This window comes from Denticeps clupeoides, chromosome 1, assembly GCF_900700375.1.
Source record: "Denticeps clupeoides chromosome 1, fDenClu1.1, whole genome shotgun sequence".
Lineage (NCBI taxonomy): Eukaryota > Metazoa > Chordata > Actinopteri > Clupeiformes > Denticipitidae > Denticeps > Denticeps clupeoides.
In genome coordinates, this window is record NC_041707.1 from 33,044,127 (window position 1) to 33,061,753 (window position 17,627).

A 17,627-nucleotide genomic window follows, 5' to 3' on the forward strand; every position below is an offset into this window, starting at 1 on the left:
ATGAGTTCTAAAACTAGAGCAGGGACATAATGGAGGCCTGGAACCAGAAGCCAGACAGAGGGAGGGATTATGTGCTGTGGGCAGCAAGACAGAACAAGGGACTGACGAGCTCAGAAAAACTAAGACAAAGACTCTGAACGCAGAGACCATCCTTTATTTAGGATGACAGAAAACCAGAGATCATCAGTCCTTTTGGCTTCTTTGGCTTTCTCCTGTCTTAAAATCATAAAATGCACATGCAAAAAATTAAATGAGACTATTCTACTCTAGGCTTGCATAGGTCACGATTGAGGGTGGGATGGAAACGATGGACATCAAGGGTAGGGAAGAATGGAGCACAGTGGGACAACAATGGGAATAGGCAAAACAAGCCACCACGCCTCACGCTGAAATCAGTCCCCTCCGGTTCTCCGCATGGATTGCCACTGTTGCCTGCCTGCCTGCCTGCCTGCCTCCACAAGTCCTACACCTTGCACATGGTTATGAGCACTTTCCAGCTCTCCTGCAGGCCAGCAGTGTCAAACACACAGGCTCCTGTATGGTACGCAAAACAGAGGGCGACACGGGGGGGCGGGAAACCTCGGGCTGCATGTTGGAGAACTGCTCTGCCCATCCACGGTGCTGCCTGGTTATATTGAAGCCCCCGTCACGCAGGTGGAATCAGCCTCCTCCGGTGCGGCTGGACCCCCTGTGACGGGGAAGCTGAATGTCACAGCACACAATATAATAATGTTCTGTTTTTTTCTGTGCCTCTGTCTGAGCTTGCCTTTGTAGGCAGTAGGTTTCTATGGTTACCATTTTTTTTGTCATCAAGCAAGCACATTAGTACACTCAATTGAACAAAACACACTGTAAAACAGTAAACTGTACATAACTGTACAGTAAAAACCATTTGCCATATAAAATGGAAAACGTTTAATCAAAGTAAGATGGATTGGCATATCTGTTCCCTGCTGGATCTCAGGGCCCACCAAGACGAGTCTTCTGTCAGCCCCCAGCTCCGTCAGCATGTTCGTCCCTGCCCCCGAGGAGTTCACAGATGACCAGCCCACCATAATGGCTGACAAGTCAGTATAATATGCTTTCAGACACTTTAATAGACACGTCTTTGGAGTGTTTTTTTTGTCCAAGGCCTGTTCCTGGAGAGCCACTTGCCAGCATGTTTTCATTCCAGCACTGTTAATAAGGCACATCTGATCATCAGCAGACTAACAGTGAATGCTGCGGAGTGAAAGCAGTGTGGGTTGGAGTGAAAACGTTCTGGCAGGGAGTGAAATGTTGTATATTATTCGAGTCATAGTTAGACTTTGTATGTCTTGGCTGGCGCTGTTAGAGTGACTGTGAGGTGATGAGAATTCACAGTGATTAATGGAACAGTGACAAATGGGCCTGTGTGAACGATTGCATTTGTGATATAAGCAAGACTATCCATTACTCGTTATGTTAGCTCTTATGTCTTACTTATTTATGTGCATTTGTTTATGTGATCATGTTTACATTCATGTGTGTGTGTGTGTGTGTGTGTGTGTACTGCAGATGCCGGGACTGTGGCGCAGTGTTAGAGGAGTATGATGAGGAGACTCTGGGTCTGGCTGTTGTTGTGCTGTCCATGTTTGTCCACTTGAGCCCTGACCTGGCGGCCCCACTACTGCTGGACATCATGCAGTCTGTGGGCCGGTAAACACTTTATACACACACTAAAAAAAAGATATTTGACAGGCTTAGATTCATCAAAGTCTCAAAATCTGTTTTTAATTGATTTTATAGGTTGGCATCCAGCACTAATTTCTCATGCCAGGCTGAAAGGTATGTAGCATTGTGGACAGCCTGAAGGTCTCAGTAGTGGGAGTGGGGTAGACTGGATGTGTCCAAAATTTCTCTTTATGTTTGCAGTATGCTGATCCCAGGCAACGCAGCTGGCGTGGCCAAGCAGTTCCTACGCTGTGTGCTGCACCAGCTCGCCCCTAATGGAATTCTGCCACAGCTGTTCCAGAGCAACATCAAAGGTTTGTACATACACACACACACACACACACACACACACACACACACACACACAGATGTCCTTACATATCCCACCAAAATGGAACCACATTAACCAACTGGAATGTACATACACCCTCATACCCACATGCACAGAACAACCAACCTACAAATGCCCCTCTTCTTCTCCCTCATACCTTTTACAGATGGAAGCTTCCTTCGCACTTTGGCTACCTCGCTCATCGACTTCAATGAACTGAGCTCGGTTGCTGCCCTAAATCAGCTTCTAGAGGTGAGACATCTTCACTCATCATTAAAAAAAACAGCCTCAAACTAAAAGTTCTCGGTTAAAATAAAATCCACCCGCTGTATTTAATAAACGTGAGTCCTGAATAACCTGTAATAAACTAAATAACCAAGTACCTTTAATCACAGACTTGAAACCAATGCTGCCAACTCTCTCCAGCAGATGGTGCTCTTGTAAAAAGACCATAAACAAGCGATCTGCTTCTACAGAGATGCTTGAAATATAATGTGCCCCATGCTAATTGGGACACTAATGCAGATTCTCTGTAAATGACCAAAATGTTTATGATGCAGGGCTTGAATAATAAGAAAACACTGCCAGCGGGCAGCGCCATGCTCCACTGTCTGGACAACATCGCTTCTTTCATGGAAGCCCTGCCTATGGACTCTCCCAGCAACCTGTGGACCACCATCTGCAATCAGTTCCAGACCTTCCTGACAAAGCTGCCCTCTGTGCTGCCCCTAAAGGTGAGCCGTAATCCACTCTGTCATCAGTTTAACACTCAGCACAGTTATTTAGAATGTCAAAATGTCCTTTTAGTGTGCGCTGGATTCAGCATTGAGAGTGATCATTTGCTTGCTGAAGATTCCAACCACTAATGCAACTAGGGTGAGTATGAGAATCGCATGGAACACAGAACCAGACAGATTTCAATATACTGAGCCGATGAAAAAATTAAAATTAGCCGACACTGTAATTAGAGACATAAACCATGGGCTTTCCCATTCAATTTTGCTAAATGCAGTGTGTTACAATGACTGGACTTGTTCTTTGAATGACTGGACTTGTTCCTTTGCCAGAGTCTGCTGGAACCCTTCTCCAAGCTCCTCAGCTTCGTGATTCAGTATGGCACCTTCAGCCTCTCCTATCTGGTGGAGCTTTGTGGCCTGTGTTACAAAGCCTTCAGTAAGGTGAGCCCTCACTGTCTGTTCACACACCATGTTTGGTTTCTAATCTACTTGTATTATAATTGGGATGGAGATGTCCGCATTGCTATTGGAATGCATAACTAAACGTATTCACATTTTAGCATTCAACTAGACTAAGGTGAATATTTTTTAGGTTGTCAAAAGTTTTGGAATGGAAATCATTTATTAGGTCAAGATTTAGTGTTTGTCATTCCTCTGCTGCAGAGCTGTGTGAAGGCTAATATATCTGTATATGAATCTTGCATGAAAGATGTCACCACAGTAAATATTCAGCTGTCTGTTAGCTATCATCCCAGCAGAGCCATTCCCCCCGGACGAAGTCAATATTTTACTGTCTCGGGGGTAAATGACCCTGTCTCTCAGTGTGAAATGCAGCCATGCTGCAGACGGATGTGCCGCCTGTCCTCCTGATCAAGTATCCAATCAGCCTGCATTGATTTTCAGATTTTGCAAGCTGGTCGCAAGGGGACAGAATGAATCTCTCCGCCTATGAGAGGACATATAGATTTCTCTCCATCAGAGTTTTAGCGGCGGCGCAGGGGGGGTTCAAGCATTTTCCTGTTGATGAATCTGCTCATTGCCCCTCTTCTCAGCCCTCAGTGGTTTATGGTCTCTGGTGTATTGATCTGATCTGAGATGCTTTGGCCCAATCTGCTGTTCCCCAAAAACTGCCCAAATGGGAATAAGTTCTATAGGTTGGAACGGGTGCTAAGCGCAGCAATCCAGAGAAAGTGTGGGGCTTGTTCACTATTGTAATCCATTTTTGGGATTTACACGAATGAATACATAAAACAAGAAAGAAGCATTTATTAACAGTTATTTTTGTGCATGTGACATATTTAAATCATCCACAATGAGGAAGCAGCATGTGAGAGATCTATCAATCATTGTGCTCCTTCTACATTTTACATTTACCGCATTTATCAGACACCCTTATCCAGAGTGATTTACAGTCAGTAGTTACAGGGACAGTCCCCCCCCTCGCAGCAACTCAGGGTTAAGTGTCTTGCTCAGGGACATAGGTAATAGGTGGGATTTGAACCTGGGTCTTCTGGTTCATAGGCAAGTGTGTAACCCACTAGGCTACTACCACCCTTCGGTTTTAAAGATTGTGTTCTGACAGAATTATTAGGACCTGTCCACACCAGAATGTTTTTATCTAAAATGGGAAAATTTCTATTCGACCCTGCTTTGCGTCCACACGGAGACAACGTAGCCCAAACTCCAAACCTGTAAGGTCAAACGCGTCATACATACAACAATGGCGGATAACGCGATTGCAGAACCTCATAAAGCAACCTCATAAAAGAAATCATCTGTATGGTGGACATTTCTAATGAAAAGTCTAGGATTGAGAACTACGAAGTGTTTAAGTAGACAGCAACCAGCACTTTGAGTTACAGCGCCACAAGTGTGGAGGGGTGGTTAAATAGCATCTCCGTGTGGATGACAACATTTTCAATAACTCTTTACAGTATCCAATAAGCACCGTGCTCAGCGCATAGGGCTGCTCTTAACTGAACTTTGAAAACCTAGAGGTGACGTTCACGTAATGTTGCAGAAAGGGTTTGACATGCAGTGTGTGTTGCTCCATGTTGAAATGAGGCTTAATGGACTCCTAGTTGCTTGTAAAAGTCACATAAAGTGAGAGAAGCTGCGTCCTTGTTTGAACTAAGATCTGTTTGCCTGTCATGGCTGTGTGACAGCCAACTGTGATTACATTTTGACAAGGAAGGGATAAAAAATGCTGACGTGAACACACTGCTGGTGCTGAGAGAGAAGACATTTGTTTACCAGTGTCACCCGGGAGAGGCGAGTGAGGAGGGCTGAGAGCGAGAGATGCTGATGCAGTCATTCAGACGGGGACGCTGAGACTCGGGGACGCAGTCTGGGCCGGGTGCCACTCTAATCTGCTGCTCCTTGGCCATGAATCAGCTGGTGGATAGACGGGCTTTGCATCCTACAGAGAGGGGAAGAGAAACAAAAAGTGGAACAGGACAAAAACAGAAAAACACAGGCAGCTCCATTTTTTCCCCCATTCAGTTCAGCTCCAACCACTGTCCTCTCTCCCTGTTTGTCCAGGAGAGAGACAAGTTCTACATGTCTCGCACCGTAGTCCTGGAGCTGCTGCAAGCACTGAAGTTCAAATCCCCAATCCCCGACACCAACTTGCTACTGCTGGTCCAGGTAAAAGCCGTCATGTACAGCCCATAATACAGGTTTTGTGAAAGCCGAGGAAGAGATGCAATTGCATGAGTCACATGACTATATACAGGTCCAGGTTTGGGCAATGATTACTGAGTACTGAATATGTTGCCAAAAATGTATTCAGTAATGTATTCTGCTACAGTACACCTTCATGTTTGCATTTTGGCATGAATATTATTTATAAAATGTCACCATGAATATTATTTATAAAATGTCACCATGAATATTATTTATTACAGACTAGCATTCATATTTGAGTGTGCAAAGCAGGCTTAATTCATTTTATATATTTTTTTATTTTAAAATGAATATTGCAGTGTAACATATTATGTGGATAATGTAATTACAAATGAATGCAAATTGTAATTTTTCCACTATTCTGAATACATATTGCCCAGACATGTTTTCTGTAACATCCTAATCCTGTGATGCCCAGAGCACTAATGGAGCACCTCATTTGGGCTGTGGTGACCTAGCAAATAAGGAAACTCACCCGTTATCAGAAGGTTGCCGGTTTGAATCCCGAACCGCCAAGCTGTCCACTGAGGTGCCACTGAGCAAAGATCCGTCCCCACACGCTGCTCCCCGGGCACCTGTCATGGCTGCCCACTGCTCACCAAGGGTGATGGGTTAAAAGCAGAGGCACTGGTGGCCTAGCGGTTGTGGGTGTCTGATCTACACCTAGGTTTTGTCGAGTTTGCATGTGACTGTTCTTTTGTCTCTGTTTTGGTTTGTTGTAAATAAACACTGTTTCCTGGAAGTCTGCACTTGGGTCCATCGACCTCCAGAGATCCAGCGGACCTCACGCTAGAGGTGTTTGCAGACCTCGCTGCCAACACGACAGCTAAACGTTGAACTGCAGCCCCGATTAGAACACACCCCACTGCTGGGATTGGTCAGACTCTGAGCTTACCGATGGAGATGACGATCAGTGGGTGGGCTCGTGTACAGATGATGAGGAAGACGAATACGAGTGGGACGAATCGTGGGGCGAAGATGAAGGAGTGATTCCAGAAATCCGCGAGGTATTAGGGGAAGACGTGCGCATGTTTGGCCACCTTCCCCGTCGTGCTCTTGGTGGAGCAGCTGGAGCGCGCACCAGAAGCCTCCAGACCGGCGCCCGCATCATGCCGACCGCTGTTGCGCTCTCCCCCGCATTTTGACCAGGTCCCTACTCCTACTCTGCCCAGCTGGAGTGCTCCCCGGAGGGCACATACAGATCCAGCCTAGCGTCCGGCTGCTGCAGCGCTCACACACACACACAACTGCACCAAAAGCACATTGCACTAATGGACGGAACATCTCCTTTCAGGATCCACCCACTACATGCACCTGTGCGCCTTCTGATAGCAAGGTCTTGGACATCCACTATAGCAAATACTGATTAGAAATATACTGTCTGTGCTTGCATTATTATCACACACGTTTTATTAAATACATATTACTGTTTATCGGGCTAAACCATCCGATTATTTGTTTAGTTAGTTATGCCTTTATTGTATACAACGAGATTGAATGGTCTACCATGGAAACTGTGCCCAATGTGCTTGTACACATTTTTCATTCTTTTGAAGGTAGATTTTTGTGTGTATTTTTCAGAATCCCTTCATTTAGCTTGTAGCTTCCCTTCATGTGGAGTGACGCTCTGTTTAAATATCTGACACCAGCCATGGTAAGGGTTGTTCTTTGTGTCAGTTTGTGTGCGCAGACATCGGCACCAGGCTGGCAGAATCCACCATCCTGCAGAAGCACATGATGTCCACTCTGCCCGGGGTGAGCCTGCAGGCAGCGTCTTCCCTCAGGCTGCTGCCTTCCTGGGACATGTCAGCAGTACATGAAGTCTGCACGTGTTACACCTTCCTCATCCATGCCTCTGTTTCGTTTCATTCCCTTACTCGTTTAGTGCACGACTGCTGCTATGGAGTGTATGAGGCAGTATATCAGCGAGCTGCTGGACTTCATTGCAGATATGCACACTCTGACCAAATTAAAAGTAAGTCTTTTGCTTCTTTATTTGCATTCATTGTATTGTCATGTATTTTGTTGTATCGAATTTATGTTGATAACATGTACATGTTATCCACCCAACCTTCTCCAGAGCCACATGAAGGCCTGCAGCCAGCCGCTGCATGAGGACACGTTTGGTGGGAACCTGAAGGTGGGCCTGGCCCAACTTGCTGCCATGGAGATTAGCAAGGGCAACCACCGTGACAACAAGGCAGTGATTCGCTACCTGCCGTGGCTCTACCATCCACCGTCTGCTATGCAACAAGGGTCAGAGATTCCTGCAAAATGACCATTTTCCTCTTTCTGTGTTCATGAGATGTAGACTTTTCTTCAGATTGCTATCTTTAATATAATATTAATTACAGGAGACTCTTCTCCCCATTCCATCATGACCACCTACAGTAAATTGTATAACCCCTTGTGACTTTTTTTTCTTTGTTTTTCCAATAATACATTTGTGTTCACGTTGTGTTTTCATCAGAAATAAAAATTGCTAGCTCCTTACAAATATTCTAAATTACATAGAACGGGTCACAGTGGAAAATGACTGCCAAATTTTATCTGAGTTAGTAACCTTTTCATATTTCTGCTAATATGAATACAAGATAATAATAGTAATGCTCCTGAAAAAAAAACAATATAAGCCTAAAGTAGAGTTCATTACCTGCCTTCTATCTTTTTCCACTCTTGATGGATGGGGGCTATTTTAGGGCAGTGTGGTTGGATGGTTCATCTGGATGGCCTGTGTTGTCGTCCATGGCCTCATGCCTTTCACCCCGTTATTCAACTCAAGAAACACCGGCTAATGTGTTCTGAAGGGATTTTCTGCTGTCTCTTCCGCAGACCTAAAGAATTCATCGAGTGCGTATCCCACATTCGGCAGCTGTCCTGGTTGCTCCTGGGCTCCCTTACCCACTGCGCCTTGCACCAGGGCTCCACTTACTGCATGCCCATCCCGCTGGACTCTGGCTCTCATATCGCCGACCACCTCATTGTCATTTTGATTGGCTTTCCAGAACAGTCCAAGGTAATACGTCATTGGTGTCACCCTATACAAAACAAGTAGAGTTGTGAAGCAGAACCTGAGCTTCTCTTTTATGAGTGTTGTGACGCTTTGGGGCAGTTTCTCACTTATGGATTAGGCCTAGTCCTAGACTGAAAGAGAAAGTCAGTGAGGTTCTCCATTCAGAAGCAATTTTAGTCTAGGACAATGCCCAATTCATTAAGTATAATACAGTTCAATAAAATATAAATATTGTGTTTTTATCTATAGAAATTGAAGGTTAAGTTTTTTATTGAGCCAATTGATAAAAGTGGTGATTATCTGCATGTTTGGTTTGATGTGGGTGTGGGCAGATGTGGGCTGAAGATTATTTGTCTTCTGGGAGACAGAAATATGATTACATTCAAACAAGCTACACATATCGACCCCTCCAAGCTACACATAACTAGCTTTTAGTTCTTTCTTGTTTCTGTAAATCCTGACTTAAGTAAATGAGCGCTACACATCTGTTACCAGGCCCATCCAATCCAATCCAAATTACTTTTAAAAGTGTTGTATACAGGATTGTATACAGGACAGCCATAAAAGGAAATAGACATATGAAATAAAATAAAAGGAACACAATAATGGTAACACCTCACTTTATGTCAAAAAGCCAGGGAAAACCGAAGGGATTTTAAACTAGACAGAGAGGACGCCTGTCTAATGTGCGCTTGTAGGTTGTTCCACAGTTTTTGTGCTGCAGCAGGAAAAGCCTGGTCCCATCTGAGCTTATGCTTGGATTTAGGCACAGTCAGGAGCAGCTGATCAGCTGACCTGAGAGGGCGAGAAGTTGTTTATGGGTGTAGCAGCTCAGACAGGTAGGGTTGGGCAAGACCATTGAGTGCTTTAAAAGCAAATAAGAGAATTTAGTCCTAAAAGGTAAAATGGGGGAAATGTGTTCACGTTTACGTGTGCCACTTAAAAGACATGCAGTCTTTTGTAAACTCTGAGGCTGACCGATGGAGGAGCGATTAACCCCCATGCGAAGTGCATTTCAGTAATCCAGTCTTTGATTAAAAAGCACTGGTTTCAATTTGGCCCGCTTTCTCAGTTGGGAAAGGCTTGATTTTATTATTGCCCTGATCCGTCAAGCTTCAGGTCAGGGCCCAATTTTTCAATCGTTGGCTTAATGTACTGGGCCAAAGAGTCCAGATTAAGAAGATCCCACTAAAAATGATGACTTTAAAAATGTAAATAGTTGAGGGCTATCCAGACCTTTGTCATCAAGACACAATGGTCTCACAGAATACATACAGTTGGTGCGGAAAGTATTCAGACCCACTTAAAATTTTCACTGTTATATTGCAGCCATTTGCTAAAAGCATTTTTTTTCCTTATTAATGTACACACAGCCCCCCATATTAACAGAAAAACACAGGATTGTTGACATTTTTGCAGCTTTCTTAACAAAGAAAATCTGAAATGTCACTGCGAAACTCATATATGTAAATCGGGTTGTGTCCATTTCTTCTGGTCATTCTTGAGATGGTTCTAGACCTTCCTTTGAGTCCAGCTGTGTTTGATTATAGTGATATTGGTTTTTGCACTCTCCTGATGTTGCACTCTCCACCATGTGCCCTTATTTGTATATGGTGTCTTTAAAATTGTATATTGTGCCTTTCTTTTTAAATTGTATTTATACTCTGTATTCGTTACTGTTACTGTTTTTGTATTTAATGTTATTTTTATGGGTCAGAGAGTAACGTAATTTCAATTCTCTGCATGTCCTGTACATGTGGCAGAATTGACAATAAAGTTGACTTGACTTGACTTGACTTGATTGGACTTGATCAGGAAAGCCACACCCCTGTCTATATAAGACCTTCCAGCCAACAATGCCTGTCAGAGCATATGAGAATTATGAGGAATTGTGGCAAGGCACAGATCTTTCCAGAAATATCTGCTACTTAAGGTTCCTACGCGCAGAGTCTGAATACTTTCCGTACCCACTGTATCTTTCTTTTTGAGAGGAATGTAAATCTGGCTGTCGTATGTGTAGCAAGAAATGCAGGAAACAAATTCTTAAGATCTTAAGCACTCCAGTCTCTGGCCATGTCTCTGATGCCCAACCAATGCTCTAAACGAGAAATTTAAATTTGGTGATCCACTGTGTTAAAGGCAGCAATCATCAGAGTTTGTTGCTAAAAATGTCATTAAAAACTCTTAAAAGAGTGTGATATGTAACAGTTTGCTGTGTCTAACCTTTACAACCAGAATCCCCTTAATTTAGCTCATCTTACTATTGTCATTGTTATAGCATTTGTAGTCTATGTTCAGAGGGGCTGTGCTCGTTTTTTTACGTGCTGGGAAGGGCTGACTGGTGAAAATGTAATAAACTCTGTGTGAAGCATAAAAATGGAAATCAAAAAATGTCATCTTCGTCTCTGTCTTTCTGTAGACGTCAGTGTTGCACATGTGCTCCCTTTTCCACGCCTTCATGTTCGCTCAGCTCTGGACCATCTACTGTGAGCAGGCAGCAGCTGCTCCTGTCATGCAGAACCAGAACCAGACAGAGTTCTCCTCCAGTGCCATTCTCACTGGCCTGGAGTTCTGGAGTCGTGTCACGCCCAGCATCCTCCAGCTCATGGCCCACAATCGTGTGGTGAGGGTCCACTTAAAAAAAAGACTTACAACACACTTTCAGTGTCTGTATTATGCATTTATTATCCATTGTCTGCAATTATCAATGTCCATATTGTATCAAGACAAATGCTTTGTGGGATTTTTTGATGCATAGGCTGTAGGGGTAGCCTTGCATTGGCAATGCTCAACTCCAGATGTTTTCACATTGTCCTTTTTATAATACAATCAGATATATGCCTTTTATAATCTAATTAGAAATTAGGAAGTTTTACCAGAACTGGCTACATTGCTGACTCAAAGTCACTAAACTGTCTGGACTTTCTCTTTCCCAGATGGTGGAGATGGTGTGTTTACATGTCATCAGTCTCATGGAAGCGCTTCAGGAATGTAACTCCACAATATTTGTCAAGGTGTGGATAATTGTGGTAATTATTTAGTAATCATTTATATTTACAGCTTTGAATTATGTCAAGTCATGTAAAATGTTCTTTGTCTCTCTTTTATCAGCTAATTCCGATGTGGCTTCCCATGATTCAGTCCAACATTAAGGTAATATTTTGTGTTCTTTGCTTCTATGTAGGACTGTCGATTTGAACACAGTAATTTTAAACATCTTCAGCGCATCCAGTTCAGGCCAAAAGTTTGGATACATTTTCACATACATTTTTTTTCCCTTATTTTCATGACCATTTACGTTGGTAGATTCTCACTGAAGGCTTCAGAACTATGAATGAACACATGTGGAGTTATGTACTTAACAAAAAAAGAAGAAATATATTGTTTTATGTTGTAGTTTCTTTAAATTAGCCACCCTTTGCTCTGATTACTGCTTTGCACACTCTTGGCATTCTCTCAATGAGCTTCAAGAGGTCGTCACCTGAAATGCTTTTCCAACAGTCTTGAAGGAGTTCCCAGAGGTGTTTAGCACTTGTTGGCCCCTTTGCCTTCACTCTGCGGTCCAGCTCACCCCAAACCATCTCGACTGGGTTCAGGTCCGGTGACTGTGGAGGCCAGGTCTCCACTTTTTGTGTTCATTCGTAGTTTTGATGCCTTCAGTGAGAATCTACCAATGTAAATGGTCATGAAAATAAAGAAAACACATTGAATGAGAAGGTGTGTCCAAACTTTCGGCCTGTAATCTATGTGCGAGTGTTATGACTTCTTTCTTACGCTTATCTCTGTAAATGAATATGCATTATAGTTTTAAGAATAATTTTTAGATTGATCATGATTAATTCATTTAAATCAATTGACAGCCCTGCTACATACATATGAACATGCCATGATGTGCAGCAATAGAGTGATCTAGTAAAATTCTCCTCCCCAGCATCTGTCAGCAGGTCTTCAGTTGCGTCTGCAGGCCATTCAGAACCGGGTGAACCACCAGTGTCTGCAGGGCCTCAACCCCTCCAGCTCTGGTTCAGTGCCAGCCGCCCTGCGCAAGTGGCTGCAGTGCACCCAGTTCAAAATGGCTCAAGTGGAGATCCAGTCGTCCGAAGCTGCCTCCCAGTTCTATCCCATGTGACCTGTCCTCTGGTCACTGGCAGCTTACCTTCTCCTACCAGCATGTTTCTATGTCCGTTGGTTTCGTAACAGCAGAGTTTTTTTTATCTACGTTCCTCAGATTTTGATAAAGACAAAGGGGGCCACCATCATAAAAGGGCTGAGTGTTAGCTTCTAATCTGTAGCTTTATCTTAATTTCTGCACCGCGAGGCTGCAACCAGGTTGGTTAGCCAACAGGAAATGCAAAAAAATCAGGATGGTTCAGAATGGAGATTTGAGTACATGCAGTTTAAGTGTGTGTGTGTGTGTCTGTGTGTGTGTTTGGGGCTAATTGGCAATAGAAACCTGTCAAACACAAGTCTCCCGCAGAGTGTTTGTAAAGGCTAAGAATGCGTTTCATGTTCACTCCACTAGAATTAGAATGTACAGAGAAGAGATTTGAGTTGAGCGCCACGGTTGATCTGTATATTTTATTTCTATGCACTGCCCGTGCAAAGCCGTTGAATAATGTATTTATTTTTTCTCACGCCATGCAGTTCTGATATGCTGGAGATGTGCAGTCAGAGTGTGCTGAGTGGACTGTCGAATGTACAAATCTTTTTTTGTTCCCAGAAAGATTATATATTTGTTCTGTTTGTGGTTTTGCTGTTTATCGAAGCCACTATGTTAATAAATTCTTGCTAACACTGGTCTTGTTGAGGTTCAGGCACGAAAACCACAACTTAACCAAAACACAAGCAACTGTGTTCAAAATCCATTATGGTGCACTTACTCATACACAAAAAGTGTGTATGAGTGCAGGAGACAGTGACCGCACTCGTCTAAGCTTCACCTATCCAGTCATCATTGGTCAAATACGACACCAACGTATGGTAATGCTTACAGTGTGTTATCGCGGTGCATTTTTAACCTTTCATTTCTGAGCAGATGTATGGTTTCCCGCCTATTAAATAGCATTTCCTTCAGCAGTTTTAACAAATAAACCCTGACCCTTAATCAGAAAGTCAGACTCGAGAGACTTCTGAGAGAATTCTAGCCATCACCAGCTCTACACCGGGAAAAACGCCGATTTTTCCCTATCACGGCCGGAGTTGGGGGGCACACTTGCGGACATGCTTGGAGGGCGAGGAGACTGTGGGGCAGAGGCATTTGGCAGCAGGTAAGGGGCACGGGTGGGAGACGAGGCACACGAGGAGGAGGAGGAGGAGGGGGGAACTGGATCGTGGGTCGAGGGCAACGGCGTCGAGGCTTTCCAAGGGCGAGACAGTAGAATGTTCAGGGGCAAAGGAAGGTTTTGGCAACGCTCGGTCCATAAACATCACAGTCAGGGGCAACCCTGGGACGTCTGCGTGCCCCCTGTGGTCACGGAAGCCATTACATCTCCATGTCCCGCCACACGCTCCGCCACAATATTACTTGAATCCATGATCGTATAATGCCTGGCTCCACCCACCTCCTGGCGCCTGGGACCAGGGACCGGTCATTGCACTGGGCGTGGCGCTTATGTCCAGGGTTAATCTTGAACACACAGCTACTTATATTCTATGCCCCCGTGCATTACGCATTTGAACCGAGACCCGGCTAGCCAAGCCCAGCATGAAATATGAACGTGACCAGAAAAGTCCTATTCATTTCTTTGCGTTTCTGAAGAGGACGCCGGGGCTGCTTAACTAATGGCACGCGAGCCCAACAAATCAAATTCAGCTTCCAGTATCCAGTGCCCCATCCCTCCACTCACCCCTCCCTCCATCCACGTGCAAATCAGTCAGACGGCAAACCCAGGGTGGGGGCAGCGGCGTAACTCGATAAGCGCGCACAGACAGACAACAGAGGTAAACAAGACAAGTGAGAAGGCGAGCCTGCGGGTGGGGGTGGGGGTCACCGCCCCGCCCTCCTTTCCACAGGGCCCTCTGCTTGTTAATCAGGCAAGGCCTGCTCAGAAATGACCCAAACACAATTACATTTGTCCTTAACATTATTTCAAGTGATGAAGAGAGATTGGAAAAGTCTCATTTGATTACGTGAGCCTCTTGTCCAGGAATATCTAAAAGCATGAACTTTTTTTTTTTTTTTTCTAAAACAGGGACTCACCTTTTGACTGTAAATGTGAAGTTATGCACTTTCTGGACATTTATTTGAATAAATGAAATTAACTATATATGAGGGCCGTCAATGCATTGATGAAAATGAATGCATTATGGGGTATGACCTTCATTCTGGATGGTTCATATTGTGCATCTTTTGTGGATCTTCGTTTCGGGTTCAGGCATTTTTACCTTGTCGCAGCTGATTTCTACTGCTGGATGCTGGACTGCGTGATGTCTACTAAACATTTTTACATTAAAAAAAGTGTGTGTGTGTGCAAATCAGACATGTCTACATACCTTCCTCATTCTGTGACAACCTGTGTCGCTGCCAGACGTGTGCCGTTGTCGTTTGAACTCGGAGCCATTTTCAGAGATCTCACTCATTAGAGGCTGCTTATGTAATCAGTGTCTGACAGGTACCCGCACGCCCTCGCCGTGGCTCTTCCCCCTGACTCCACGCCATATGCCAAGAGCGCTGACCTGATGGCCGGCCGGCTGGAGAATAATTAATTTGGACCTGAGGGCTCTTAGGGGAAGTGTGTGTGTGTGTGTGGCTGCTGACATCCCCCAGTGCTCCTGAAGGTCACAACATAACACCAGAGGGGGTGATGTGCTAAAGTTTTCCTTAGCAGGTAAATAGAAGATGGTAGCAGGTAGCACAGGGGCCTTCATCTGAAAAAGCATTCCAAGGTTGAACCTGACTGACTTTCATTTATACACGGAAACACACCACCCACCATATATTGAGTGGACATGCCATTTACCATCAAAACAGCCCTGACCTATCGGGGAGGCATAAGGGTGGCAGTAATCTAGTGGGTAACACACTCAACTATGAACCAGAAGACCCAGGTTCAAATCCCACTTACACTGAGTGTCTCCAGGGGGGACTGTCCCTGTAACTACTGATTGTAAGGGTAAACTCTGGATAAGGGTGTCTGATAAATGCCATAAATGTAAATGCATGGACTGCTGTAGACTTCTGAAGGTACGCTGCAGTCTCCTTGGACTCCTGTTCGTTGGCTCTGGCAACTGTAGACTGAGAACATCCCTCAAGAGCTGCTGTTTTGGACATGTCATGACCCAGCCGTCTCGCCATCTAGATTGCCAAAGAAGAAAACCAACTTCAAGGACAATATACGTCACCCTGGAGTCAAACAGAGTCAGGCAGATAGACAGACAGACAAACGTTTTGATTGATTGGTGTGCAGGGTACAGTACCAAAACGTATGTAAAGTGGGTCAGTGTGTTTAGTACGGCAATAATACATGATTGGTGAAATTATGTATTTGTTTGGTTGGTTATTTATCCAACAGAATAAAGGGTTGTGTTGGTCATAAAACCCGAAATTCTCGAGCTCCTATGACGAATTCTGCAGAAACGGAAGGAAACAACAACCAAGATGAGAAATGATCAGGACGATATCCTGACCTTTATTACATTCATGCCAGGGGACGTGGGAGACAGCAAATAAATCCACTTCGACCCATGGCAATCATCTCTGCAAGCTCGTAGCTCAGAGCCAAGATAATGACCTGGCTGCAGGAAAAGGCACGTCTGTCACGATGACCACTTGACAGTGGCTACTGATGATGAAGAGGTGCGACATGGACAGCACTTCCCATGTAAAACACAACTGAGCTGGAGGATATTTGCCAAAAACAATTTTTTTTGCTGCAACTAGACGTCAGTGGGGTGAGACCTAAATAAAAACCAATAGATTTATACTAGTGTAAAACACGCTTGTGAGATTAAATTTAGTCCTGATAATTAATGAAGGAACGTAAATAACAAATAAACAAACTAATGAATAATCTTGACTCAATACGGTCTCATTACCTTTGTTAGATTGTGTGCAAGTTCTCTGGTTCATTAGAGTTGGAGTTGGCCCTCATACATCCATGGAAAATCCTTGATGGAGAAACAACACACCCAATGTTTCTTTTTTTTTTTTTTCGTTTTTTTTGGAACCACAAGAGGCGTCAGTGCATCAGCTCCCCCGACCGCGGCGCATCTGAGCCACAGCCAGTGGGTAAAGGCTTGTCACATCCGTTTTATTAGCAAACTGTTCAAGCCGCTGTGGGTTGGACAATGCATGAATGGTAAATTGCTCCAAGTGTCGGGTGGCATTATCTTCAAGTGGCACATCTTAAAACAGGAAGGCGCTCCGCTCATTCACATTCTAATTCATTCACATTCCGCTAGCTGTATCCCTCGAGCACCGTGGCAAAGACCTTTACAGATCCCATTCCCATTTGCGCCTCGCCACTGCCCTGCACTTCTCATGGTGGAGGGGAAACTGTGATACGTCAGGCCGTGCTGGATATGCGCTCATCATCTCTGCTACAGTTAGGCAGATGCGACTGTACTGCTCCATGCAGTTTAGCCGTGAAGTCCAGCCGTGCAGTCCAAGGCGTAAACCTTACAACTGGCATAAGGTAAAGCGTGTTTTATTACCATTGACCAGTCAGGAAAGAACTCTGTGTAAAACATGGTCCATTCCACCTTCCAGTTCTACCAAGGGTCCAATTGCACACATTTTGCATAATTGCATTTACATGGATGAAATATGGTCAAAATATGTTAATTTTCTGGTTTGGCACTTATGCCCATATAGTTCTCACACCTCGATTTATTAATAAATATAGACATTTCAGTTCTGTTTATGGATGAGAATATCAGCAGAAGAATAAAAGCAACAGAGAAAAGTCTAAATTATTAAATATTCATTCAGCAATGGTTCCAAAACAGTAATAAAGTCTAATATTGCACATGACTTTATTGCTGTTTACTACTCATAAAATGGATCATCTGTCCTTCTTGTAGATTTTGAGAAGACGGCACGTGACTGACCCCGCGGTGATCCCTGACACCTGGAAGTGGGTTTCGCTGTGGGTGAGTGGTTGGAGGGACGGCCAGGAGGACGCGGTCAGCAGCGAGGGAGACCTTCTGCAGGATCCTTGCCAACACTCAA

At 44.3% G+C, this 17,627-nt stretch overlaps 1 protein-coding gene across 4 annotated transcripts in view; it reads left to right on the plus strand.

The window, feature by feature from the left end:
• Window positions 1-13,254, plus strand: part of unc79 (unc-79 homolog, NALCN channel complex subunit) — a 45,337-nt gene extending 32,083 nt beyond the window's left edge. For all 4 annotated transcript variants that reach the window (XM_028971310.1, XM_028971331.1, XM_028971321.1 and 1 more), the window contains 17 exons: window positions 965-1,067; window positions 1,537-1,677; window positions 1,768-1,806; window positions 1,894-2,006; window positions 2,190-2,275; window positions 2,584-2,757; window positions 2,831-2,899; window positions 3,091-3,201; window positions 5,302-5,406; window positions 7,123-7,200; window positions 7,331-7,420; window positions 7,526-7,701; window positions 8,278-8,461; window positions 10,878-11,081; window positions 11,395-11,472; window positions 11,570-11,611; window positions 12,390-13,254. In XM_028971310.1, the coding sequence (XP_028827143.1) occupies window positions 965-1,067; window positions 1,537-1,677; window positions 1,768-1,806; window positions 1,894-2,006; window positions 2,190-2,275; window positions 2,584-2,757; window positions 2,831-2,899; window positions 3,091-3,201; window positions 5,302-5,406; window positions 7,123-7,200; window positions 7,331-7,420; window positions 7,526-7,701; window positions 8,278-8,461; window positions 10,878-11,081; window positions 11,395-11,472; window positions 11,570-11,611; window positions 12,390-12,587 (1,991 nt within the window). In that variant the 3' untranslated portion in view covers window positions 12,588-13,254. The remainder of the gene's footprint in view (window positions 1-964; window positions 1,068-1,536; window positions 1,678-1,767; window positions 1,807-1,893; window positions 2,007-2,189; window positions 2,276-2,583; window positions 2,758-2,830; window positions 2,900-3,090; window positions 3,202-5,301; window positions 5,407-7,122; window positions 7,201-7,330; window positions 7,421-7,525; window positions 7,702-8,277; window positions 8,462-10,877; window positions 11,082-11,394; window positions 11,473-11,569; window positions 11,612-12,389) is intronic.
• Window positions 13,255-17,627: the final 4,373 nt, after the last annotated feature.